The sequence below is a fragment of the Phoxinus phoxinus genome (genome assembly GCF_949152265.1).
Source record: "Phoxinus phoxinus genome assembly, chromosome: 24".
Lineage (NCBI taxonomy): Eukaryota > Metazoa > Chordata > Actinopteri > Cypriniformes > Leuciscidae > Phoxinus > Phoxinus phoxinus.
Window position 1 is genome coordinate 10,645,542 of NC_136899.1, and position 25,795 is coordinate 10,671,336.

General features: G+C 36.8%; 5 protein-coding genes across 17 annotated transcripts; 4 read left to right on the forward strand and 1 right to left on the reverse strand.

The window, feature by feature from the left end:
• Nucleotides 1–365: 365 nt before the first annotated feature.
• On the forward strand, nucleotides 366–5,749 carry apoob (apolipoprotein O, b). 2 transcript variants are annotated; one of them, XM_079601855.1, is made up of 10 exons: nucleotides 366–511; nucleotides 619–935; nucleotides 1,490–1,579; nucleotides 1,673–1,792; nucleotides 2,029–2,061; nucleotides 2,188–2,242; nucleotides 2,817–2,912; nucleotides 3,044–3,135; nucleotides 3,858–3,947; nucleotides 4,886–5,749. In XM_079601855.1, exons 2-10 carry the CDS (start codon nucleotides 909–911, stop codon nucleotides 4,925–4,927), a joined length of 645 nt encoding a protein of 214 aa, XP_079457981.1. In that variant the 5' UTR covers nucleotides 366–511; nucleotides 619–908; the 3' UTR covers nucleotides 4,928–5,749. The 2 variants fall into 2 exon arrangements, with proteins under 2 accessions (XP_079457981.1, XP_079457980.1); XM_079601854.1 differs by lacking the exons at nucleotides 366–511; nucleotides 619–935 and adding an exon at nucleotides 986–1,378 and having other exon boundaries at nucleotides 4,886–5,026.
• A 57-nt stretch (nucleotides 5,750–5,806) lies between these two features.
• On the reverse strand, nucleotides 5,807–7,305 carry sat1b (spermidine/spermine N1-acetyltransferase 1b; the record flags this gene model as incomplete). Of its 2 annotated transcripts, XM_079601859.1 has the most annotated exons (6): nucleotides 7,059–7,305; nucleotides 6,680–6,731; nucleotides 6,523–6,606; nucleotides 6,239–6,340; nucleotides 6,117–6,157; nucleotides 5,807–5,977 (listed from the first exon to the last, which is right to left on the reverse strand). In XM_079601859.1, the coding sequence occupies exons 1-6, from the start codon at nucleotides 7,122–7,124 to the stop codon at nucleotides 5,807–5,809; spliced, it is 516 nt and encodes a 171-aa protein (XP_079457985.1). In that variant the 5' UTR covers nucleotides 7,125–7,305. The 2 variants fall into 2 exon arrangements, with proteins under 2 accessions (XP_079457985.1, XP_079457986.1); XM_079601860.1 differs by lacking the exon at nucleotides 6,239–6,340.
• A 570-nt stretch (nucleotides 7,306–7,875) lies between these two features.
• Nucleotides 7,876–13,925, forward strand: acot9.1 (acyl-CoA thioesterase 9, tandem duplicate 1). 2 transcript variants are annotated; one of them, XM_079601846.1, is made up of 16 exons: nucleotides 7,886–8,025; nucleotides 8,250–8,338; nucleotides 8,577–8,603; nucleotides 8,959–9,004; nucleotides 9,098–9,268; nucleotides 9,650–9,687; nucleotides 10,039–10,122; nucleotides 10,215–10,318; nucleotides 10,397–10,470; nucleotides 10,555–10,622; nucleotides 11,599–11,710; nucleotides 11,798–11,888; nucleotides 11,989–12,074; nucleotides 12,151–12,238; nucleotides 12,335–12,485; nucleotides 12,579–13,925. In XM_079601846.1, exons 1-16 carry the CDS (start codon nucleotides 8,012–8,014, stop codon nucleotides 12,638–12,640), a joined length of 1,305 nt encoding a protein of 434 aa, XP_079457972.1. In that variant the 5' UTR covers nucleotides 7,886–8,011; the 3' UTR covers nucleotides 12,641–13,925. The 2 variants fall into 2 exon arrangements, with proteins under 2 accessions (XP_079457973.1, XP_079457972.1); XM_079601847.1 differs by lacking the exon at nucleotides 8,577–8,603 and having other exon boundaries at nucleotides 7,876–8,025.
• Nucleotides 13,865–19,403, forward strand: acot9.2 (acyl-CoA thioesterase 9, tandem duplicate 2). Of its 9 annotated transcripts, none has more exons than XM_079601842.1 (15): nucleotides 13,865–14,472; nucleotides 14,567–14,697; nucleotides 15,622–15,667; nucleotides 15,773–15,943; nucleotides 16,083–16,120; nucleotides 16,195–16,278; nucleotides 16,427–16,530; nucleotides 16,615–16,688; nucleotides 16,771–16,838; nucleotides 17,081–17,192; nucleotides 17,285–17,375; nucleotides 18,520–18,605; nucleotides 18,690–18,777; nucleotides 18,849–18,999; nucleotides 19,181–19,403. In XM_079601842.1, exons 2-15 carry the CDS (start codon nucleotides 14,652–14,654, stop codon nucleotides 19,240–19,242), a joined length of 1,221 nt encoding a protein of 406 aa, XP_079457968.1. In that variant the 5' UTR covers nucleotides 13,865–14,472; nucleotides 14,567–14,651; the 3' UTR covers nucleotides 19,243–19,403. The 9 variants fall into 9 exon arrangements, 5 of the variants coding, with proteins under 5 accessions (XP_079457968.1, XP_079457969.1, XP_079457966.1 ...); XM_079601843.1 differs by having other exon boundaries at nucleotides 14,609–14,697; XM_079601840.1 differs by having other exon boundaries at nucleotides 13,865–14,439.
• On the forward strand, nucleotides 19,181–24,487 carry abhd10b (abhydrolase domain containing 10, depalmitoylase b). 2 transcript variants are annotated; one of them, XM_079601852.1, is made up of 5 exons: nucleotides 19,181–19,315; nucleotides 21,100–21,283; nucleotides 22,092–22,203; nucleotides 22,660–22,797; nucleotides 22,908–23,726. In XM_079601852.1, the coding sequence occupies exons 1-5, from the start codon at nucleotides 19,312–19,314 to the stop codon at nucleotides 23,247–23,249; spliced, it is 780 nt and encodes a 259-aa protein (XP_079457978.1). In that variant the 5' UTR covers nucleotides 19,181–19,311; the 3' UTR covers nucleotides 23,250–23,726. The 2 variants fall into 2 exon arrangements, with proteins under 2 accessions (XP_079457978.1, XP_079457977.1); XM_079601851.1 differs by lacking the exon at nucleotides 19,181–19,315 and adding an exon at nucleotides 20,297–20,447 and having other exon boundaries at nucleotides 22,908–24,487.
• Nucleotides 24,488–25,795: the final 1,308 nt, after the last annotated feature.

Consider the following 25,795-nt stretch of genomic DNA (forward strand, 5'->3'; position numbering starts at 1 on the left):
AGTGGCTACAGAAAAAAATATATTTTTTCACGTTTTGACGTGATATAAGCAATCGTTAGATTTAATCAGCATGATATAGCCTACTGCAATGCTTCCCCCCACCCCCCGAATTTGGTCAGAACAAAAGTGAATTTACTTACTTGTTCAGATGACATTTTCCGATGAAAATTATAATGTTGACACTTTCAAAAAGTATACTCTGAGATTGCTGATGACAGTACAGTATCCACAGCGACGCGGCAGCCTCAATACATTGTGTTCATCCGCGCTGTTTCATGCCGATTTACTACCCACGCACAGTTAATAATTCCGCGAATAACTGCAATTGCAGATTTCTAACAGAGATGGCGACAAAGAGGAAAAACGACGGACTGCAGCTTTAAATGAAAACGATTTTTAATAGCCTACATATAGCCTAGTTTAAAATGAACACTGCGTTGTTCAAGTCATTGTTTACACATGATTGAGACACAACACGAAATTCATATCTTGTTTGTAATACGTCTCCCAGGTAATACAAACATCTTACATCAACAACAACGAGAATGCGAGACTGATAATTCACATGATTATTTACAAAACGTTCAAAATATTTACATTTCTCGCTTGTCCTCACAGGCTTGCCGTAGCAGCAGTGTTGCCAAGTCCGTAGCTCTGCAACTGGATAGCTACTATTGGAGGGACTGGACTAGTTTTACACTTTTACTCTGTCTCCGCGGGTTGTTTGTGTAGTGCACGGGTTGGAGAGATTTTTTACCCACTGGCACGCGAGTTTTATCGAGGAAACTGCCCGGAACGCTTTTTGACTAATTTTGGCCGTGATTGGGTTAGTTTTGATGAGCAATTGGCTGGTTTTGTTGTGCAGACCTGGCAACCCTGCGTAGCATAGCGCAGTTCTCAAGAAAAAAATGTCAAATTTGAGGAAAATAGCCAAGGTACGAAGTGTATGGATTTATTTTATGGAAATACTGTTGTATTTTTATTTGTAATTAACGTTGATAATTAAGCATTTTAAGAAAGCTGAGATAATTTTAAGGATGCGCGCATCTCAGTGGCTGCAGCGCACTGATGTAACGTTAACGTTAGCTAAGCTAACTGTAGCTTGATCTGATAAGGGTTTTTTTTTTATTGCGATGTTCATATTTAACCGGATTATAATTTATATACATGTTTAAGAACTATACTTTTCTGGCTGCATGATTTAGTCATTCTAAATTACTGTCGTTTTCTAATAAATTATGTTATGTCTGGAATTCTAGCAATGTCTTTAGAGAGTGACGTGCCTCCTCCTCCTGAATCACGTGATGCTTCAGTGTTCTGCCTAATAAACAAGGCAACTCCTATTATGTCAAAATGTGCTGCTTCTTTTTGCTCCATTGTAATACTGTTTTTCAATTGTCCAATACTCGTACATATATGAATGCATAATTTGCACTGCTTCTGTGGTTATTATTTCTAATGTTTGTTTTCTGTGCCCTTCCCTGTTAAGGTGGTGCCTGGAGCCCTTGGCCTGATGTCTGCCACTGTTTTTGCTGCAAGCGAGGCCAAAGAAAAGAACACCACCCTAATGATTGATGAGGTACTTCCTGTAAAGTGTGTTTTGGGATGGTGTGGGTCAGAACGAGGAGGTCATTTGCTTGATGTGTTTTTACAATACCCCTTTATTTTTCAGCTTTCACTCTATGACACGCCTGAGTCCCAGCTGAGGTACGAGGAGCCCGAGGTTGGTCATGTTGAGCAGGGTGTGGCGTCTCTGAGAAAGACGGTGGAACCTTATATTTCATGGTGTCAGGTATGCTTTAAAACTGACATTGTTTAGTGATTCAGAAAAAAAAGCTTGTCTTCTAGGGAAACAAAATGTAGTTAATACAGTGTAAATCAATAAGATGCAGAAAAATAAGATAAAGATGATATCAGTATACATGCATCTCTTCTCAATATTTGATGTATTCATTTATTATTTAAATTTCATAATGTTTTATGGTTTATAGTTCTCATGATTTCTTTATGACTCTTGTCCACCTTCAGGAAAAGACACAGTTTACCGTGGAGAAAGTACAGGCAAGTTTTGTTGGCTTTTTTTAGCCACAATTATTATGCTCATAATTTATGATTGTGATAAATAATTTCAAGATTAACCTGTAATATATCTGTTGTTACCTAATATTTTCTCTCTTTTAATCATAGTCTTACTACAACACTGTTGAGCCCGGTGTGAATAACACTCAAAATATTGTAAAGGGTACGGACAAAAACACACACTTGTCATGAGTTTTCACAAACCCCCATATATGATCATTTTCATGCAAGGGACCCCCATCCTAAAATTTAAAAGGCAGATATAATTTTTTATGTATAAAGACACATTTTATACTGTGAAAAATATTATAAATATATAATAATAATTATAAAATATTACCGGTATATATTACATTTAGTTTTATGTTACTGTACTGTGTTTTTTTTTTAACTCACTATAGTACTTTACTATGTATTATTTATTTTATTCCTATTTTTTAAATGTATTAATCTGTTTATTGTTTAATGTATTTATAAGTAATTTTAATATATTGTATTGAATTATTATTATTTTATCTCATTTGTATCTCTATATAATTGTTTTATATATAACTATTTAGTATTTTTTATATTTTAATCTTATTATATTTATTTATTTATTTGTTTTATCAATAATTTTTATATACATTTTCAACACTGTTTTTTTTTCTAAACATTTCCTCGGACCCCCTAGCACTCCATCCCTACTACTGTTTGTGTGGTTATATTAAACAGTATTGCATTTCTTTTTTTCTCAGATATATATGCATTTTTGAATGACCCTCCATCTGAGTTCTATGCCAGTGTGGGTGTTATAGGTTTTTCTGGAATTCTGGGACTTTATTTAGCAAAAGGTATGATTCTTATTCATTATTTATTATTATTTATTCAATTTTAATCATATCAAGGTCTTTGGCCTGTAACATCTGTTCTGTGTTATTATTAACTACTGTTTTGGTTCTTTTTGTTTGTTTTGTCTGGACAGGCAGTACAATCAAGAGACTGACGTTCCCCACTGGGCTGATGGCTCTCAGCGCCTCTATGTTCTACCCACAACATGTCGCCTCCGTTGCCAGGGCAAGTTTACATTTCTTTCTGTACAGATGGACAGAGTCTGTGGTTGTTTCTCTGCAGGCCGCCCAATACACACAGCAGTAACTGGGGCTTTGAATATCACTTGCATCCTGGGATATTAACAGCACTTGCCTGGAGGAAATTCAGTCTGTGAATTGTGTGTTCTGATAGTCTGTGTTCCTTCCTCTTTTCTCCCTGTGCGGCCATCCATAAATGTAAAACTAGAAATTTTTCCATGGATAAGCTCAGTCAATTAAAGTACTATTCCCTGCCTCACTGGAACAGCACAGACAATTACATGAACACTAAGTTAATGCTTTAATATTTGCACAATTGTTTAAAATTCTAAAGTACAACATTTAAAGGGATAGTTCACCCAAAAATGAAAATTCTGTCATCATTTACTCACCCTCAAGTTGTTCCAAACCTGTATAAATTTCTTTCTTCTGCTGAACACAAAAGAAGATATTTTAAAGAATGTTGGTAATCAAACATTGACTTCTAAAAAAAATACTATGAAAGTCAATGGGGCGGGGCCATCAACTGTTTGGTTACCGACATTCTTCAAAACAAATTATGTTGTGTTTAACAGAAGAAAGAAACTCATAAAGGTTTGGAACCACTTGAGGGTGATTTAAATATTAGAATTGTATAGTCTACTGATGATGGATAACATGACCTGATTGTGTTTTCTCAACGCGAGTGTTTCTGTTTGTTTTTAATAGACCACAAAAGACTACATATTTTCCCGGGGTTCAGAAGGCCGAGTTGTTTTGGAGGAGCTGCTGAGAGGGAAGTCACCATCCAAGGACAAAGTGAGGAGAAATCTGATACTTGGCACAGTGTTGTCCTAGTTTTTTTCCCTCTCCCAAGACAGTGCGCATACAGTGCTAATGTCTTGAGCAGGTTCGGACCAAATGTCTTTAAGGTTTAATTGCCTTTGACTAAATTGTTATGCCGCATTTTTGAAGAAACTTTCAGACATACACTAGCATTCAAAAGATATGGTTCATGCTGCGTTCACACAATGTCGTAATTATGAGATAACAGCTTGTGAATTTCTACTTCACCGTTCTAGGTGCTCAGACTTGGAATTAAGCTTTTCTATGACAACACTATCAATGCCAATATGAGTCTGCAGCGCTCACGTGGTACAAATGAGAGCTCTCAGAAAATTCCCAGTTAACAAGCTGTAATTACGAGTTTTACTAGGATGGGAATGTTTTTTACAAGTCTTAATCTTGTAATTATGGTAATAATGACATGGAGTGAAGGCATCTTCAGTCTGATTTTTCAAATGTTTTTGAAAATTCCCTTATGCTTACCAAGTCTCCATTTGTTTGATTACAAATACAGTAAAATATTTCTATATTTTCAATAGAAAATTAACTTATTTTATATTTTAAAGGGTTAGTCCACCCAAAAATGAAATTTCCAATGAAAATGTTGTTCCAAGCCCGTAAGACCTTCGTTCATCTTCAGAACACAAATGAAGATAATGAGAGAATTTCTGTCAAAAAATGCATTTATTTGAAATAGAAATAATTTTACATTATAAATGGTTTTACGGTCACTTTTGATCAATTTAATGCATCTTCGATGAATAAATGTATCCCAATAATTTAGCAAGATAAGTCCAAAATCAATAGTGGGAGACCGTTTTGATGGCACGTATATTTGACATCAAGAGCCTCCCAAAATTGTGGAATGAATACTTTTACTTCTTTGTAATGGTTTACCCTTTTCTTTACAGGTTGAGAAGACACAGAAAACAGACAGCCAAAAATCAAGTTGAGACAAAGCAGTACGTTTTATGGGAAGTTCCTGCTTTGCACCTGGATTGTGTTCTCTTATCAATGCACTGATTAATTTAGTGGTATTTGCTGTATTATTTTATTGACCGTGTTTACTGAAACTGTATATTTGACTTGTATGTGCATTATATAAATTAAATGTACTTTATAAATGTACACTGCAACCATTTGGACTAAACTGAAGAAGATAATTACCTACTTGACCTGCACTGTGAAATTTCCAGACACTTTTCAGCAACTCAATGACTTTCAGGTCTTACTGATGGGTCCAATTGTATTTCCAGAGTATTCTACACCAGTGTTGGCATTGCATTCTCTAGTCTAGAGCTTTTCAGTATCGTTAAACAAAGAGTTCAAACTTACATAAGTTTACATTACATTACCATTCACAAACCACGTTGATAAGAATCTGCCCCATGAAACATGAACTTGGCCTAATCTGGACATAAACAAAGGGACATTCTGCAAAGTACAGCACCCTCCAGGGAACAATCTATTCTCTGTCCATTTACAGTATGTAGTCTGCTTTTACTCTTTTATCGTTATGACTTGCACATTTGTTGTGGGAGGAATGCCTGAAGGTGTTATCTTGTGCATATAATTAAATACAAATACTTTTTAGATTTTTTTGTTTTATTTTTAATGCATTCAATGAATAAATGACTATTGATAAGTTAATCTGACATGCAAACTATAGAATATGACTACAAGTACTGCTATAACTTAATCTCAAGTCTAAATTATGTTAACATGATTAATACCCACAGTGTCTAAAATAAGTCATTAAAGTTTTTTTTAAACTGAGAAATGGCTGTGAGATATCTGTACTCCCTCATTGAACACTGGAACTTTGGGCCAGCTCACTCTTCAGCAGACATTTTCAGGAGATTCTCCTTATCAATCCTGAAAAGTCGCCATCCCTCCTGCAGCGAGAGGTCGGAAGCCCCACGTCGCTTGTAAAAGTCGATGGATGCTTTGTTGGACTCAGCCACGATAAAATGCATGCTGCTGCAACGATTCTTCACTGCTGTCTGCAGGAGGAAACAACTCTTTATGGTAGCATCTAAATGTGTAATGCATTAAAACAATCATGTGGTCTATTTTGAGTTTGAAACTACTTGCTTATACTATACAAACCATGTGTGCAACAGATGAAAACGGGTAACTTACATCACTGAGGGTTTTCAGGATTTCAGACCCAATTCCAAAACCTGTGAAGTATGAAATTAGTCAGGGGGGTTGAGGAAATGCTTGCAGTTTCATAAGAGACACCCTTGATAACACACCCTTACCTCTGTACTCTCTCATTACATAAAAATCTTCAAGGTACAGCAGTTTGCCAATCCAAGGATCATAGGTGAAGTAGTACATGGCAAATCCAATCACAGAATAACCTATAAGTGTGAACACTGGTGTCTTACACAATTGCATTACTTGTGCTTTGTGTATGAATGTTAAACAAAGGATGTAAGGACGCCTTTTTTAGGACGTGACTTCTGATAAAACGGTTTATTCATCTGATGAACACACTACTCAGCTATTCAACAGTTCATTCAAGATCATCTTGGTGTTTTACCCTCGACTATCTGGTGCTCGGCTGCCACGTCTGCGACCACGCAGTGGTAAAACGGGTGATCTCCGAATCCATCCTCGAGCAGATCTAAAAAACAAAACTTGTCACTGCAGGCAAACTATTGATGAGATTTCACATTTGACATATAGAGTCGTCTCACCTTTCTCAGTTAATATAACTTGGTCTTCCATTTCTTCATACTTGGCGAGTTCCTACAGAGAAGGTAGTAAAGAAAAAATGCTTCCTGAACTATGTTGAACGTCAAGTTCTGTAGGTGATGCGCCCGGCCTAGGGCTTGTTTTCGAGCAGGGTCATATTTGGATAATTCATCAATGTCATGAAACTGATTTGAAACAATTTAACATTAATATAAAAATCTGAATAGATGTGATGGTAACTTGTAATATGATTTCCTGCGACAGAACACCAAATAAACGTATTCTAAAGCATATTTATGCACTTTTCAAAAGTTTTCGACAGCATATTCTTACATATCTTGCTTTAAAATATCCATATGTATAAACCAGTGTGAAGTCTACCTTTATCAGTCGCAATATGTCAGGCACGTCTTTGGGCTCCGCTTTACGCAAAATAAAATTGGCCATTTTCTTCTTTTGCTCTTTTTCCCTTTTCTCACTAGTCCTCTATATGTGAAGTGAAGCAAAAGGTGTTTCTTCATTCGCTTCCCAGAATATTACCCTCCGCTGTCAAGTTTGTGGTTCTCCTTTAAGGGACTCGCATGCAGCAGCTGAACCGGCTGTTTTCACCTGGCTTCTGTAAATGTCTTTTGTTTATCAACTCGAGCGGGCATATATTGGCGGTGGGGGAGGGGTCTGAATACTTCGATTGCGGACCAATAGCAGTTGTCCATTCGAGATACGTCATGACGCAATCGTTATTATTCGCTCATGCTGGTCGGGATCAAAACACTGTAGGAATGTATGTGTTTTCAAGTGACATTACGTTAGTTGGAAGGACATTTCTTTATAGAATAATCTAGAAGATGTCTGAACTCATGTCAAATGCTTCAAGAAAGTTTTTCAACACTTTTATGTCTCGTTGACTACTTTGAAAATTTTCAAAATTATAACGACCGTAATTACGGTAGAATTTGGACCATTTTTTTTTTTCGTTGCAATCATGTTTATTGTCTCCAAAACATATTTATCTGCATGTTACAGTGATCTCTGTTTTGACAGCTTGAAGCTGTTATTTTATTTTTTCTTAATGCTTGTAGAAGAAAACAACAACAAAACACAAAAACATTAACAGTTGGACCTTTGCAGTCTATGGGTGGACCGTCAGTGAAGAAGGCGTTTTTAAATGTGCGCTTTTAAAACGGTAAGTACGGTAGTTTAGCCTCACATACGTCCCAGACCAGGAAGTGAGAATCACTGTCAGTAAGGAAAACTGACATCGCTGCATGAAGTGAGCTGTTGTATATCACAAGAAATCCGTGCTGTTATAAAGTGGTTAGCCAAGAACAAGGAAGATGCTTTCTCCGCGGTGAGTTTTAAAATTTGTGTTGTGTACAGTCATGCGTCACTCATTTGTTGTGTACAGTCATGCATATTGAATTCCAGACTAGCCTGGTCTCTCAACGGGAGCCTTTTTCTTTTTTTTAAAACACAGTTTCTTTTGTTAAAGGGTTCATGATTTTGTGACTTTACTGTTAGTATTTTGTGAAGTAATGGCAGCTCTCCACTCCCATTTCTTTGCTTTCTGTAAAGGGTCCTGAAGTCTGCATCGTCCTTAATGTGCAGAGGGTTTTCCATGGGTCACATGTGCCGACAAGGGAAGGCACCTGAGATGGCTGAGGGTAAATATCAAAAAGAATGTTTAAACTCCCAATCCAATAAACACTTTAAACCTAGTCAGTCACAATCAATGAAATATTGTCAGTGAGTGTGCTGGTTATCAGGCTGATCATTTAGGATGAATGTAGGTAAAGTGGGACTAAACATCATTTTTTTTGCTCTCTATATAAACATACACGCACTGTAATTATTATAGTTATTTCCCATTGGTGTTCCTGACCCACTTTTATGTCCCCACAGGAAACGCATTTTTACTTGTGAGCAATGGTAAAATAAAAAAATCACATTTACTCTCTTTGATATGCTCAGACTCTCTTTCTGCATGTGGCTTAATAAACACTGTCCTGCTGTTATCTCTTGTACCTGTACAGTACATTGCATGTTGTTCTTTGTACTTTGAGATCTAGTGTCTTGTCAAATGCCTTCACCCTGTGAGTAGTCTGTTAATGCAGACTATTCTAATACATTATTTCTGCTCACTACTTTTTTCTGTCTCCATATTGTTATTGGATGATACAGACTCTGCTACGCTTTCCAATCCAACACTACTCTTTAGTACATATAGTATGTGATGTCTCAGTGCATCTTTCAAGCTCTATTTTGTTCCTCCTTATTTTCACAGTTCGCAACAGGCTGAGGGAGATAGTTGGAGCATCTACCAACTGGAAGTATGTTATGTTATTCCTTATGCAGAATGATAGTCCTTGTTGATTGTGACCACTTTACATAAAATGTTTTATTTTCTCCATTGCATTGTACAGAGACCATAAGCAAGCATTAACTGAGCGTGCATCACTAAGCCAGTATCTTGCTCAGAGTCAGGATGAACTGCCTGCAAAGACAATGAAGGACAGTGCAATCGAGGCTCATCTTCCTCTGGGTACCCAGCCTACCTTGAGAGAGAAATATCTCAACTATCACAACAGTGTCAGGTACTATAAGGCAGGTTATAAAAATAGATGCATTCAGATAATAACCAACAATTTTTTCTTATCGGAGTACATTTTCCTTTGCTTAAAGTCCCCATGAACTGGAAGTTGCAACTGACTTTGACGTATTTGCAAGTGAAACGGAATATTGAATAGGGAGCGGTTAAATATATTCAACCCAAGCTGTCAAACTGGCATCATTAGAGAAGGAATGCCATGTCAGAGTAGAAGCAAATTACCACGACAAACACATTTTTTTCTGTGTATTAACTTTGTCTGATTAATTCTTCACCACAAGACTAGTAATGAAGTACTAACAAAGTAAAGTGTGTCAGTTTTGCTTTCATGACAAATACCTTACCTTAAATACCTTTTTCTCAACAGATTTGGAAGAATTTTGGAGGACTTGGACAGTTTAGCAGGTAATACACTTTTTCAAAGGTTTCAAAGGGGGGTTTTCACGGTGATGCCATTGAAGAACCAAATAACCTTTCAGTGAACAGTTTTTAAAAGAACCATTTTGTCTAAGTGTGAAGAACATAATAATCTAAAGAACCTTTTTACACTATAAATAACAATGGTAAGATTATATGGATGTTAAAGGTTCTTCATAGAACCATTAGCCGCTGTCCCCTGCCGGTAAAAAAAAAAATGGAATGGAACGAGAACAGTTTGGCCCAACAGTGGTTAAGCTGTCGATGAGCACAGCAGTGTATGGGCTGATCATAACTCGCTCCGTCTTATCACATACTGCCTCATTATTGTCTCCTTAGTGCTCATCTGTTACTCTCACACATGGAATAAGGAGCTGAAAAGATCTCCACTGTCTATTGTCACCGCCCTAGTGGACAAGATCGGTATTGCCTCTTGTATAGAAGTCTTATAAATAGTTCTAGTTTTTGTTTTGTTTTAATAATTATTTGAATTCAGTTTTTTTATTGTTTCACAGACATGAGAAAAAACATAATCTACCCAGACTGTGACATCAAGTTCACAGGTCATGTGACATGGGTTGGCAAAACCTCAATAGAAGCTAAAATGCACATGTCTCAGGTATAGCTGAAGTCTTTTTTTTATGAAACATACATGTTATATGTTGCACATATTAAGATCTATGAACTGTTTTCTCAGTATCACAATGGGGCTTACACAGATGTATTAGATGCCACGTTTGTAATGGTGGCTCGAGATCCTGAAAACAAAAGGTAACGTTAAACCTGTTTGTACGATCAACACGTTCATGATTTATGTCCGCAAATTAAAGCATGGGTTATGTACCGTTTATCCAGGGCTGCTTTTATAAACCCATTGATACCAGAAGGACCAGAAGAAGAGGCCATTTTTCAACAGGGTGAAAGTGAGTAGCACTTTTGTGTGTTTGCAATCACAATTGACCGTTCGCAAAAGCCACGCCCCTTAGTTATTGTTACTACGCCCGTCAAACAATTGAGAACCAGACACATGGCTGGGTTGAGCTCCATACATTAAGTGATTGGTTTTGGAGTAATGCAGCAGACATATCCTCCAGGGCACGACAGAAAGTATAGACAGAATAGCGCACGGGAGCACATGCACAAAACAGTTTTGTAAAATTATATATCAATCATTTTTATTTGATCATATTATATCATTTTACAAAACTGTATGTGCTCCCGCGCGCGCTATTTCAGTCACAACACTGCAATCAGAGGACGCGCTGAAACCATCAACTCTCGATGCTGTTCTCTTCATTCATAACTCGTAGCCTACTGAGAAGGATATATTTGTGTAAATAGTTGTGCAACTGCGCAAACTTTGTTTTGAAGTGTAATGTTTGAGTTCCAGAGGAATTTGTGACTGTTCCTGTTCAACCACATCAAAGTTTCGTAATTAGTAAGTCCGTGCTTTTTCTCTTGTTTGCTGACTGATGAGGGGCCGCAGTGCCATAGTGAAATGGTGTTTGTACATCATGTAGCCTATTTTTTTTATTATAGTTGCAAGCAATCATAAAATACAGCATATGAAAATAAATAAATAAATAAAAAGGTGAGAAACGGACCTCGGGTCAGGCTTAAAATATAACCGTAATGTTCGGGTCGGCTCAGGTTAAATTATTTTGGGTACGGGCCGGGTCCGGGCTTAAGTTTTAAGCACGTGCAGACCTCACTGCCATAGGCGCATCGTTTCACTATCTTGCTGAAATCGCAATGTTTGACGGAGGTCCTTCTCCTTAGTTACAGTTGCTGAGCTAGGATTGGACGAGAACCGTTCGAGGGCGGGGTTTTGCGAACGGTCAATTGCCACTTCAACTTGAAACATTATAGAGTAAGACTGATGGTCTTTATATCGATCAGTTAACAAGAAGAGGCGTGTGGAGCTGAGCACAGCCTCTCTTCTTAAAGTGGCCCCTACAGCTGAGGAGAGGACTCTCGTTCACAACCTGTTCCTCAACACTCTAGACTCAAGGTGAGATTTATTATCAACACACAGATATAAATCGCTGTGCCTTAATTTTTTTAGCCATTTTTAAGAATAGTTTCCTTCTCTGTATAGAACTGTTAGCTTTCGAAGTCGGATTTTACCGCCTAACTCATTGTGGATGGAAGATGCCAAAATGAAAGGGCTTGAGATCTGCCACCCACAAGTGAGGGAAAACTTCTTGCAATCCTTGACTGATGAAACAAGTACCTTGGTGTAATGCTTTTTATGTGCCTGAATTTTCTTTATTCTATGCATTTATACAGGAACGAAATATCTTTAACAGGATATTTGGAGGATTTTTGATGAGAAAGGCTTATGAACTTGGTTGGGCCAATGCTTGTGCATTTGCGTAAGAGGATTCCCTTTTGTTATTTACTGTAAAGAAGTCTTTAATTTCTTCACATGGCTGTGTTTGTGTCTTTCAGTGGATGCAGACCAACGCTGGTGGCTGTCGATGACATCTTATTTCGGAAGCCAGTAGAAATTGGCTCTTTGCTATTGCTTTCCTCACAGGTTTCTAAGTTCTTTAATATCATTAGCAAATGCTCTTCAATTTTTTTCTCTTTGTTGTACTTCAGACTAAGATTGTTGAAAATACTCTGCTGTCAGGTTTGTTACACAGAAGGGATGCACGTCCAGGTCAGGGTTCACACAGAGGTGCTTGACCCATTGACCCGGCAGCACAGCACCACCAATGTGTTTCACTTCACCTTTCATGTTGAGAAGGAGGTCCCATCTGTTGTACCACAGAGCTATGGAGGTCAGAAATAAATATTTTTTTTATTATATACGCATATTGTTACATTCTATTTTAATGAAATTATTCATAACTTGATATTGTTGTCATTTGCAGAGTCTATGCTTTACCTGGATGGAAAGAGGCACTTTGATGAGACGATGAGGACCCAAATTTGAGCATTCCAAGATGTGCTGATAGGATGAGATTCCGGCCAAAGCTACAGTGACAGTCTCAGCTGTAGTTACATGAGAATTGTATGTGTGGATTCAGCTTTTATTATTTTGGTTCTGTTTATTTTATATTTATATATTTTATTACTCGCCACATTTTACATGAATGTAAAATATTATTTTCTTAACAATTTCAAGCTTACATTGGGAGGACATTATAGGAAATGGTGTTTTTAGCTGTTAAAGGTTTTTTTTTATGCAGGTATATATCAATTGTTGTACTGTTGCAATCTATTTAGTCATTGAGACTTATAGCAGACCATGTTTTATTGGCACTAGAATTACATTTATAAGGAGAGAGGACGTTAAAGACTCTTCAACCAAGTGATGTTGGTTGTACAGGTGCAATTGACCTGTTTTGTAGTATTACTGATCTAAATCCTGCCGGAGCGATTCATGAACAACTGGTACCTTGGTAAAGGAGATTTATGCACAAACTCAGAGTATAAATCGAGTCTTCCTTCCTTGATTTCTTCAAAATGAAACAAGGAGATCCTAAACTGAACCTAAGATCAAATAACTCCAAAAACTTTACCTTACACATCTGTCCTAGAGAGCTCAGTGACAGTATGGAAAAGAATCAGGTTTTGCAGTTATATCTGCATATGTTTCAGAATGCTGACAATTTGGATAATATCAACTTTATTCACTATTACTATTGTTAACGTTATAAACAACCATGGTAATTTTTTGAAAAATTGTCGTTTGGCCCTGCAATGGACTCAAGAAGTTAACGTACAATATGGAAGTTAACATGATGTCTTTCATGTACACACTACTTGTGCCAGAATGATCCAAAACGGACAAATTAATGCATGCCGTTTCAATATTTTTGTTATGTACACAAACTTTTCTCAATATTTTTTAAAATGCCTTTATTGTTTTATTCACATGTATAATGCTGCTGCCTTCACGTGCTATCGGAAATGTCTGGAGCGGGCGTTCATGTCCAATTTTTTACTAGTTTAACTTTCTGATAGCACGTGAGTGCAGCATTAGATATGTCGTAACAACACAGAACCTTAAATATCTTTATCTACATCTATATTGCTTCATATATCATAGATGTATTCTCTTGATTATTTATTCCACAAGCGAACGTGTCCAATAACAGGTAGATGGATTACTGAAGTGAGTAGTATTTAGCTGGTCATGTGATCTCAACACAGTGGTCCCCATGAGGCGACCCGCTCCATGTAAAATAAAATAAATTTGTATTGGGGTACTGATGACTGGAGTCTTCATCTCATGTGAATTTATCGTTTGAACACTTTTTTTTCTTTTCTTTTTGCACTATTCCTTTGTTTAAAACAATTTTACTGAGAAAAAAATATTGTAGTGAACGATAAACATAGACAGTATATACGATAAAGCGCTGTGCTGCCACCGAGTGACCAACTCGTGAAATTGCAAGAGTGATAAATAACCAGCCACTATACGTCATGACGACAGAATTATATTTAGTCATGTTGAGACAGTGAGTAAATGGGCTTTTTTTCTGCTAAATAACGCTCATTGTTCGCTTTGAAAACGTTCTAAACAATGGGCGTGACGTTAAAAACTGGACCGTTGTGTTTGTGTGTGTTTAACGTTAGTTAAAAGTTAGTATTAACAGTACGCTACTGTGCGCGGAGGATCGAGACGTGAAAGAAAATCAAGATCAAGTTCAGATCTGTTGTTGATTTGAAAGAAAAGAAAAAGTTCCTGCTGTTCTCAAAAGTGGCGAGGAAAAACATGTGTCCACTGTGAGTTAGGCCTACATCTGCATCTTCTGACTCGTATGTATTTTATCTGTAAGACTGCTTGTTTCTTGTTTTTGTTTTCCTGCTAAAGTTTAATATTTACGTTGATGCATGGCTTTACCCTTTGCAGGCTTTTTCGTGCCTCTTATGGCAGCTCATTCGTTTTGTACAGGGTCCTGAAGTCTGCTGTGTCCTTCACGTTCAGGAAGTTTTCCATGGGTCAAATATCCCGACAAGAAAAGGCACCTGATATGGCTGAAGGTAACTGAACAGGAAGTCGGTGAACGTCATTTCACAGAGTACAATGTTCAATTAGCATTTTTCCATCATTCTATAATTTCCCTTTGATTTTAGGGATAATTTATGGGTAGATAAGAGTAGGCTACAACGTTTTCGGACAGCAATTGTCTAACTTGGCAAAATCACAGCCACACTTCCTAATTTGTCGTATTACCTTTTGAAATATGTTATAGAAACATATAGCAGACTTTTAAAGTATGCAGGTTTACTCCTTTTTTCTTGGTTATTTTACACAATAGCAAGAAAATTAACAGGATTCCTAAATAGATAGCTAAAGTTAGACATTGTTCAGTGAAGCTTTGAGGGTGTCAACTTGATCATTTTAATAATTTATAAAAAAAATAAAAAAAAGATGTCATATTGGTTTCTGTCAGACAGCACAGACTGTTTTAAATTGAGACTAATATCACAAAACATCCCCACATTCATCAAATCCATTGCTAATGGTTACAGATGTTTGTTTTCCCAGCAGCAATGATGTCATTTTTTCCCTTGTAAGCAATGGTAAAATGGAAGAAATTTTAATTTCTGAATGCTGAATGCATATTGAGCTCTTGAAAGTAATTTTTTACTAATTATCTGCATGCAGCTGCCATCGTGCTGTTATTTTAAAGTTTACAAGCATTTAGTCCATAGTACATCTGATGATTTCATTTTTGAAATGCCTTCCCCCTCCGTGACCTTATACCTAGCAGCCTTTTGAAACAGTCTTGTTTTAATCTCCCGCCTTTTGCTTCCTGTTTTAACATAATGCAATTGTTATAATATTTGACTTTAAATTAATCAACACAGTGTGAAGCTAAACCATGTGTTTCTAATACCAAAACTGAAAGGCTAACCAATGTCTCTTATTAAAATACATTTTGCTGTTTTTATTTTTCACAGTTCGCAACCGGCTGAGAGAGATAGTCGGCGCATCCACCAACTGGCAGTATGTTACTGATGTATCATTATTGCAATAATCACACATTATGCTGGAATAAGCAAATCAATTAGAAATGCTAGACAGAAAATGCATTTTCTCCTTGACATACAGAGACCATCAGCAAGCATTAACTGAGCGTGCATCACTAAGCCAGTATCTTGCTCAGAGTCAGGATGAACTGCCTGCAAAGAGAATGAAAGACAGTGCAATCGAGGCTCATCTTCCTCTGGGTACCCAGCCTGCCTTGAGAGAGAAATATCTCAACTCTCACAACAGTGTCAGGTACTGAAAGACCATTACTATGCACATGCAGCACGCTTAATAGTTGCTGGTTGCTCTTATATGCAAAAAACACCTAGTGTAAATCTTTATGTATATCTTTCTGATCACTGGTTTAGCCAAAATGCTTTTTTCTTCACAGGTTTGGACGGATTTTGGAGGACTTGGACTGTTTAGGAGGTACTACAGATGTATGCTGTAATAACTCACATGAACACATAGGGTATCATGCTGTCTCATTCTTGTCTCTTTAGTGCTCATCTGTTACTCTCACACATGGAATGAGGAGCTACAAAGATCTCCACTGTCTATTGTCACCGCCCTAGTGGACAAGATCGGTATTGCCTCATTTATTCATGCAGAATCAGATACAGTATACAGCTAGTTATTGAAGTGCCACTCAAGTTGATTTAATGTTCAATTTAATGCATGTATTTTTTTTAATGAATAATAATTTATTCATATGATATTGTTCATATGTATCAGACATGAGACAAAACATAATCTACCCAGACTGTGACATCAAGTTCACAGGTCACGTGACATGGGTTGGCAAAACCTCAATAGAAGCTACAATGCACATGTCTCAGGTATAATTTTTTTTTTTTTTTTAAACATACATTTTATATGTTGCACATATTAAGATCATTAAAAAAAAAGACCTGTTTTCTCAGTGTCACGGTGGGGCTTACACAGATGTATTAGATGCCACGTTTGTAATGGTGGCTCGAGATCCTGAAAATAAAAGGTATCACAGCTCAATGATACGATCAACAAGTCAGAAATTGATATTCGGTGTCAGTGAGTTGATGCGTATATTCTTTCCTTAGGGCAGCTTTTGTAAACCCACTCAAACCAGAGGGCCCAGATGAAGAGGCAATTTTTCTACAGGGTGAAAGTGAGTACATTTTATTTTTGTCTATTAATAGTAATCGTCTTTTCAACCCATAAGTTACATTTATTCAACCCAGATAGATTACATTTATTTGAAAAAATATATAGGTTTAGGTGTGCAGCTTGTATTGTATTAGGGATAAATTCAAACTATTAGGTTAATAATTATGTTAAAAAAAAGGTACCCATAGTTTATTTTTTAATTTATTTGGCTTCTGAATTAATTATCAAATTCACATTGATCAGTTAACAAGAAGAGGCGCGTGGAGCTGAGCACAGCCTCTCTTCTTAAAGTGGCCCCTACAGCTGAGGAGAGGACTCTCGTTCACAACCTGTTCCTCAACACTCTAGACACAAGGTGAGATTTATTATCAATACACAGATATAAATCACTGTGCCTTTTATTTTCACTATGGGTATAAATACATTTTTAAAAATCCTTTCCTGTAGGCGTGTGAGTTTCCATAGTCGTATTCTACCTCCAAATTCAGTGTGGATGGAAGATGCCAAACTGAAAGGGCTTGAAATTTGCCATCCACAGGCAAGAAAATCTGTATTTTTATTTTTTTTAAATTGAAATAACCTTTAAAGTACCCCTATTATGCTACATTAAAGGTTCCTAATCTTGTTTTGGAGGTCTCCTACAATAGGTTTACATGCATCCAAGGCCAAAATGACACTTTACTTTTCTCATAATATACATTGCAGCATCACCTCTTTTATCAAAGTCTCTGAAATAGTGATGGGTCGGTCACCGACTGCATAGTTCAGCTTATGTGGCTGTCACGTGATGAACGAACAAATCAAACCCGATAGACTCGAAACGTGAACTAATCAATTCTGTATCCGATACTACAGACCGCATAGCTCAAGTTTATGAGGATGTCACGGTATGAAGGAACTGTTCAGATCGGGAGGTGAGGTAAACTAACAGACTGGATAGACTGAAGACCCAGATTAATGAATTAATAGTTTCTTATTCTAAATGCAATCAACATTTGATGTGTTTGGGGAATTTGGCTATTAACATGTAACATTTTAAATACATTCTGCTGAAATGATCGAAATGACTCGAAAAAGATTCGCTCATTTTGACGAGATTCAAAGATCTGAGTCAGTAAAATGATCCGAACTTCTCGCTACTAGTCTGAAATGGTTCGATAAAGGATTCAGTCTCTCTAAACTCCTCCCTTCCGAGAGCCTTCTCTGTTCTGAATGGTCAGATGCCCCAGTCTGTTGTGACTGATTGGTTGGAAATGAAATAGAAGAATATAGGCTGGCATTATGCAAATTTGTTGCAAACCTACATAGGTTCATACAGGAAGTAATACTGGAATTACTGACGACTTGTTTCAGGGATTCAGAATCTGTTCTTTCTTTTAACTTCTTTTATATGTGTGTGTACTGTGTGTAATTATTATGTATAAATACACACACATTCAAGTATATATTTAAGAAATATTTGCATTTATATACTGTATATACATTTATTTTATATATAAATATAATCAATTTTTCTTAAACATATACATGATTGTGTGTGTTTTTATATATATAAATTATTATACACAGTACACACACATATTTTATGTAAACACAAACTTTTATTTTGGATGCGATTAATCGTGATTAATCTTTTGACAGCCCTAATTTATATATGTGAATTTAATTTGTTCTCTGTACAGGAAAGAAATATCTTCAACCGGATATTTGGTGGTTTTCTGATGAGAAAGGCCTATGAGCTTGGTCGGGCCAATGCCTGTGTATTTGCGTAAGAGGAAAAACAACTATGTGTGGAATATTTCCTGTGAAAATTTTATTCATTTCTTCACATGGCTGTATTTGTGTCTTTCAGTGGATGCAGACCAACAGTGGTGGCTGTCGATGACATCTTATTTCAGAAGCCAGTAGAAATCGGATCCTTGCTCATGCTGTCTTCTCAGGTTAGTAACTTTTGCTGATACAGCTTATTTAAATATCATGCGCACTAACAACACTGTAATATCTTAATCAGGTTTGTTACACAGAAGGGATGCACGTCCAGGTCAGGGTTCACACAGAGGTGCTTGACCCATTGACTCGGCAGCACAGCACCACCAATGTGTTTCACTTCACCTTTCATCTTGAGAAGGAGGTCCCATCTGTTGTACCACAGAGCTATGGAGGTGAAAAATATTTTATTTGTGTAAATCATTTTATTATAAATAAACATATTTCTAATTATTTTATGTAATATTTTTTTAAGCAAGGTCAGTGTGTAGAGAAGATAATGCAGAATATTTGTACAATATCATTTTATTTTCCATCTAAAATATTATTTGTAACGAATCATTTGGTTATCTGCAGAGTCTATGCTGTACCTGGATGGAAAGAGACACTTTGATGAGACAATGAGGACCCAAAGTTGAGCATTCTGGGATGTGTGGAGAAGATGAAATGCATCATAAAGCTTCTCCAACATCCATCACTACAGTTAAATGAGTGTGTGTATATATAAATTCTGCTTTCATTTTCTAAATGTCTAATTACAGCTGTTACATAAGTATTTAATAAATTCAGCAATCGCTAATTGAATGTTTAAGTTTGCAATTTTTCTGAAGCACCTTTCAATTGTTTTAAAGGTGATATATAATTGTGAATAGCTCGGTGACTATACTACAATGTGTGACTCACAAAAACAAGTAGCCAATCAGATCACTGTGCTGATAATCTTCATCTGCTATTTTGTCATACTTATTCAGACATTGATAGAGTACCTGCCCTTGAAAAGTGCGTGGTTACATCATTTATAAATATGCATTACTTTCCCTTCCTTTTCCATGAGATCTTAACATTGTAGGTCTGCACATTTGTAATTGCTTGTAAAATTGTAATTTCCAATGCTTCCTGGAAAAGAAATGGAAATTAATCAAATCCTAAAGTTGTAATAGTCTTTTTTTTCCCTGTTGTGACTTCTGGCCAAGTAAACAGCCTCTCTCGAACAAGAAGAAATGTAGGCTGGGACTTGATTTTGTCCATTGAGAATTGATTGGATCGTTGTGGCTTGCTATTGCTGTGATCTCATGTTAATAACAGGTTGTCCTGCCCTCATCACTAAACAAGTCCTATCAAGAGTGAGGTTATTTTGATGAGTTTACGAGGGCACAGGAATTTAAAAATCTCTATGAGGTGATCTTTAAAATATTCATAAAATATTATTATTCAGTAAAACTGGCAGTCTTGTAAATGAATTTGGTCAAAAACTGGATGACCACTCTATTCTTTCAGTCAGGGGTGAAATTCTGGTCTGATAGATTTTGCAACCGCTCAAACTATTATTATCCTTTAAGTTTTCATTGTAAATGATTTTTAAGTACTACTGCTGCCTGGGTGCAACAACGTTTGTGCAAAAATGTTTAATCTACAGTGTATTTGGCAACACCGCAAAGGTTTGCAATGGGGGATTCATGTGCGTTTTAAAACATGGCAACCCAGATATTCTCGCGTTAATATCTCTGCGGCGGTGGGTGGTGAAACAGCATGGCAGCGCTGGTGCTGAAGCATTGTTGGAGAGGACTTTTGCTGAACTCGGGCAATGGAGCTGTCGGCGCTGTCAAACCGAGGGTTTTAGAGGGTTTGTACCACTAAACTAACAAACTACATTTAGGTAACAAACAAGCAAACTACGCTTGTTAAAAACTGGACGAATGAAGGGGGCGTGGTATCAGGACGCCTGGGGAGTGGGACTCACTGCACAAAGAATTATAGTGATATATTTAACCTTCAAAACTCAAAAAGTGTGTTTCAACTAAAAGTCTTAAAGGTTTATGTGATTTAATGTATTCAACTCCGGTTTGTTAGGAGTTGAGTTTATACATTTTGTTGTCAAAAACATGATAATAATGTTGCAGAAGATTTCTATTTGCTTTTCTTTTGAACTTCCTTATAAATCATTTAAAAATCAATCACGTTTTCCCCAAAAAATATTAAGCACCATAACTTTTTTCAACATTGATAATAATAAGAAATGTTTCTTGAGAAGCAAATCAGCATATTAGAAAGATTTCTGAAGGATCATGTGACACTGAAGACTGGAGGAATGTTGCTGGACATTCAGCTTTGCCATCACAGGAATAAATTAAGTTTTAAAAAAATATATTAAAATAGAAAACAGTTTTTCTTCTGAATATTTTGATATATACAGTCTGAAGAAAATCACTGACCCCAAGCTTTTGACTGGTCTCGAAATTCAGAAATATAAACTGTAAAGTTGTGTGTGTTTGCAGGAGTTAGACATAAATCTACAGTACAGTACATCTCACGGCCAGATCTACCAAAGCTGGCCTATCGTAGAGTTAAGGGCAAGAGTCCTGGTGTCGTGTTCCTGCCTGGATATGGATCCAACATGAGCGGACAGAAGGCAGAGGCCATGGAGGAGTTCTGCAGATCTCTAGGTCATGCCTACCTGAGGTTTGTGTCTGATATTCACAATCACATATGTGCAAAGGTCTGAGACTTAAAGCTTCAGAATCTAGAAAAAATGAAAGAAATGTAAAACTAAACATTCTGCACTTTTTCTATGTCACTAATCAATTAAGTAAATCTGTGGTATTGATCGTGTGACCTTTTGTACAGATGGTCAGAGTTTTTTCTTTGAAGCACAAGAGTCTCATTGGATCATTCTCAAATTATGCTAGAGAACATGATCGTCAGATTTTACATAAGTGCTTGCAGCTTGAGTCAAATACTAAGACATTACGAATTATATATTCAGATCAAATTATTATGCTGATAATATAATTTGTGGTAAAACAATTAAAGTATTAAAGTCCTGAAACAAGTAGTGACAGATCTTTTCTTTTGTATTGTTACGTACATCTGAGTGTTACAAATTATCGAAAAAGAAAAAAAATGTTGGACAGGGACTTGGTTTTATGCAAAGGTTGTTGATTCAAGTTTGATGTGGTCATTGCACTCAAAAGTGGAGGCAGATAAATGCGACATTGCAGGGGCAGCGTTTAAACAGACGAAATGATTGAAGAAGTCCTGCATACCTCACTACAGAGCAGCTTGTTTACACCATGACATTATGATGAAACATGAGGTAAATAAAAATAAGTTAGTGTGACTGCAAAAGAAGCATTTTCCTTAGATGTCTCATAATGGTGGTCCCCACTACATGTTGCTTACCATAATTTGGATCAGACAAAACCCCTTGTGAATTGAACAACTGTTAAAGTTCACAAAAAACTCAAAATATTGTGTGTGGATTTTGCAGGTTTGATTACTCTGGTCATGGAGCTTCTGAAGGTGTATTTTCAGAAGGCACCATTGGAACTTGGAAAAAAGATGTCCTGTTCATGTTAGACGAACTTGCTGAAGGTCCTCAGGTAAGGCATCAAAGACTTTCCAGATGCTATATAAACACTGAAGTGAAGTATGGTAACCAATACTTGGAATTTGTCCTCTGCATTTAACCCATCCAAGTTAGTGCACACACATTAGGAGGAGTAGTAAACACACACCGCAACGGCACCTCAGTCGTTTCCTACCAGTATTGAGAGCCTTCGGGTCACCTTACCAGTCTGGCTCTTTAACCATTAGGCCACAACTGCCCCGTTAGACATAAGTCAATAACTAGGACCAGTTGTAGAATTGGCAGCTTTTAAACTAATTTCTATAAACTGAAATGCATCCGTTATTTTTCATTTTTAAATAATCATGCTCAGTGTTTTTGCTTAATTCTTAATTTATTTTAAAGAGTGGCCACTAGAGGTCACTAATGTTTAAATTATGCCATTGAACACTGGTTTTGACTGTTAGTACTGTAGTATGTTGTCTCCTAGATTCTTGTTGGCTCCAGTATGGGTGGCTGGCTGATGCTTTTGGCTGCTATCGCTCGCCCAGAGAAGACAAAGGCATTGGTGGGCATTTCCACAGCAGCAGATCATTTCGTTACAGCCTTCAAGACACTTCCTATAGAGGTGAGATGCAACTGAAGTAGTTATTGCATGTTCAAAAAACATCACATATGTCTCAAATGTTGGGGTGCTGATATTTGAAATTAGTCAGAGAGTCCACATATGTTATTCAGGTGAGAAAAGAGTGTGAGGACAAGGGTTCATGGAGGATCCCCACGAAAAGTAACGAGGAGGGCATGTACACTGTGAGTATGGACTTCCTGCGTGATGCGGAGAACCACTGCATCCTACAGAGCCCCATCCCTATCACCTGCCCGGTTCGTCTCATTCACGGCCTGAAGGACGAGGACGTGCCCTGGCACATCTCCATGCAAGTTGCCGAGCGTGTGCTGAGCCCCGACGTGGACATCATTCTACGGCGCCACGGCCTGCACCGTATGGCTGAAAAAGATGACATCAAGCTCATTGTCTACACCATCGATGACCTCATAGACAAACTTACCACCATGGTGTGAGCCACCGTTTGGGAACAGGTTACCAAGCAACTAGCCTTAAGACCCTCTCCCACTTGTTTTTGCCAAACACTCGCTTCCTGTTTTATCTCGCAAGACAAGAACGATGGAAAAAGAGTGAACTGTGGGAGGGCAAAATCTTTCTTTTACATGTTTACCCAGTGCAATGCTGTGCCATTTAAGCCTTCAAGGTAAAGCTGCTGTTTGTCTAGCACAAGATTTGTCTAGATCTCCTGTGCCTTTTTTAACCATTTTTCAAACTGTTTTATGCAAATAAAGCCTCTGTATACCAATACACAGTGAGTGTTTTGATGTAAATATCAGTTATGACATACTGTATTCCTCTGAGGAATATTCCAGTTTCAGCGCAAGTTAAGCTCAGTTGATCGCACATAATTTTAAAAGTAAATTCAACTGATCCATTGATTAAAACAATGGTTCTGTTAAATTTTTTTAAGTAAATAAAATGTATTATCGTTCACTTCTGTCAGATCTTGTGTATTTGAGCTGTTTACTTAATTTTATTGTCATTTTGGTGTTTATGGCATTGCGTTGTCATTGCATACAACTTTACAAAGCGTAAAGGTGAGTATTTTAAAGTTTACGAATTGCCCCCATTTCCATTATACATCACTGTAACCCAGATTTTTATTTATTTAAGAACATAATTGTGGAAATTCACTTTTGTGGTAATCAACATTATGCCACAAACACTGTGGATAGAGCTTGTGCTGAAGCCTAGATGTAAGAAGGAGTTAATGGTGTGTGTTCTAGTACATTAGCCCACCTGAACATCCCATCAGGCACAGTATACTGAGCACATTATATCAATCTGACCTTTCAGTTCTCTCTTGCCCCCTGCACTCCTTGTTTGTTTGGAGGACGTATTGGGCCACTGCTCCATGAACTGCTTGGTTGTTTATTAACATGCAGGATTAGTGTTGGACTGTGTTCAATGGGCCGGGGGCTTTTCTTTTTACCCCCCTTCCCAGACGATGAGCTTGTTGTTGTTTTTACAACCAAACTGACCTTTCTATATCAGTTGGTTATCAGAGGGCTCTAAACTCAAATGGCACCATGCAGTTTATGCGTACTGAATCAATGAAACATGAATCACTTGATTAATTCAGGTTTCATTTAAACTGTACTTGCTTTATAGAAGAACTTTCTTGAATTATATAAACTGCCTTATACTTTGATATTTACACTTTCAAACTATTTATAAAGTACAATGTAATTTCATAGTCTTTTTGTTATGTTGTTATTATATATATTGTTAATATTTAAATTCCTGTTTACTCACTTATAGGCCTACTTCATATTTATTTGTAAAAGTAGATTTAAACAATGCTTAAAGGTTTCCGTAATTACTTAAAAGACTTGTTTTCCTGTTTATCACATGCTGATCGTTTTTTCTTCTTTTTCTCTTACAGAATTTACAAGCATTAGTAATGCATCTTAATCTAATTAGAAATGGGCTATGTTCTTTATTACTGAGAGGGCAAGAGCAAAAGGATCTGTTTTTTTTTTTTTCTGTCAGTTTTGAAACTTTTTTACATGTCTTTCTTAAAGGGATAGTTCACCCGAACATTTTAATTCTTTCATTAATTACTCACCCTCATCATGTCGTTCCAAACCCGTAAGACTTTAGTTCATCTTTGGAAAACAAATGAAGATACTTTTGATGAAATCTGAGAGCTTTCTGTCCCTCCATTGACAGCTACATAAAACTACCACTTTCATGCTCCAGAAAGTTCATAAAGAGATCGTAAAACTAATCCATATGCATTGTGTGGTTTAGTCCACATTTTCTTAAGAGACTCAATCGCTTTATAGGTTGAACAAATTTAATTTAGGCTTTTATTCACATAAACATTGATCTGCAAAAATAAACTGAAGCTCAAACCTCAATGGTTCTTGTGGAAGCTCAAAAGTGCTGTAACAAGAGAATGAACCTCATTGGTTCTCACACTTCAAGCAAACATGCTTGAGCTTCCATTTAAAACTGATGTGTAAGTTGATGAATGTTATGTGAATAAAAGTCTTAATTTAATCTGTTCATCATATAAAGCAATATATCTCTTTAGAATTTTTTTGGACTACACTGCTCAATTTATGTGGATTAGTTTTACGATCTCTTCTCTTTTTGAAGCTTATGTCTATGGAGGCACAGAAAGTGCTCAGATTTCATCAAAAAGATCTTCATTTGAGTTCCAAAGTCTTGGGTTTGGAACAACATGGGTGAGTAGCTAATTAATGACAGAATAATTTTTTGGGGGGTGAACTATCCCTTTAAATCTCGCATTATGAAAGCGCATAACGTTGTAGAGAGGTAAATGTATATAAAATCTTTTCTTTTTTTATAAGTGAAGTATTCACCATTGTTAGTTTTAGGCTGATTTTGTACAATAGTGTTGCATTTGTTTGAACAGTCCTTCTTGCTATTCCAGACAAGCTCATGAATGTCAATTAAGTCAGGCCGCCGCTACTTGGTAACTTTCCATCAGCGTCCAGATACGTAGCTAATTAATATTCATAAGCCAAGCCTC

What these genes read in the sequence shown, in the direction of transcription:
- acot9.2 (XM_079601840.1), top strand. An exon ending in CTACAATGCACATGTCTCAG is followed by an intron (nt 16,531 to 16,614) that starts GTATAATTTTTT and finishes CTGTTTTCTCAG; the next exon opens with TGTCACGGTGGGGCTTACAC. An exon ending in TGCTCATGCTGTCTTCTCAG is followed by an intron (nt 18,778 to 18,848) that starts GTTAGTAACTTT and finishes TATCTTAATCAG; the next exon opens with GTTTGTTACACAGAAGGGAT.
- abhd10b (XM_079601851.1), top strand. Translation starts at nt 20,354, where the DNA reads ATGGCAGCGCTGGTGCTGAAGCATTGTTGGAGAGGACTTTTGCTGAAC. An exon ending in AACTTGCTGAAGGTCCTCAG is followed by an intron (nt 22,204 to 22,659) that starts GTAAGGCATCAA and finishes GTTGTCTCCTAG; the next exon opens with ATTCTTGTTGGCTCCAGTAT. An exon ending in TCAAGACACTTCCTATAGAG is followed by an intron (nt 22,798 to 22,907) that starts GTGAGATGCAAC and finishes TATGTTATTCAG; the next exon opens with GTGAGAAAAGAGTGTGAGGA.
- apoob (XM_079601854.1), top strand. Translation starts at nt 1,244, where the DNA reads ATGTCTGGAATTCTAGCAATGTCTTTAGAGAGTGACGTGCCTCCTCCT. An exon ending in CACTCAAAATATTGTAAAGG is followed by an intron (nt 2,243 to 2,816) that starts GTACGGACAAAA and finishes TTTTTTTCTCAG; the next exon opens with ATATATATGCATTTTTGAAT. An exon ending in ATGTCGCCTCCGTTGCCAGG is followed by an intron (nt 3,136 to 3,857) that starts GCAAGTTTACAT and finishes TGTTTTTAATAG; the next exon opens with ACCACAAAAGACTACATATT.
- acot9.1 (XM_079601846.1), top strand. An exon ending in AACTATCACAACAGTGTCAG is followed by an intron (nt 9,269 to 9,649) that starts GTACTATAAGGC and finishes TTTTCTCAACAG; the next exon opens with ATTTGGAAGAATTTTGGAGG. An exon ending in GCCAATGCTTGTGCATTTGC is followed by an intron (nt 12,075 to 12,150) that starts GTAAGAGGATTC and finishes TGTGTCTTTCAG; the next exon opens with TGGATGCAGACCAACGCTGG.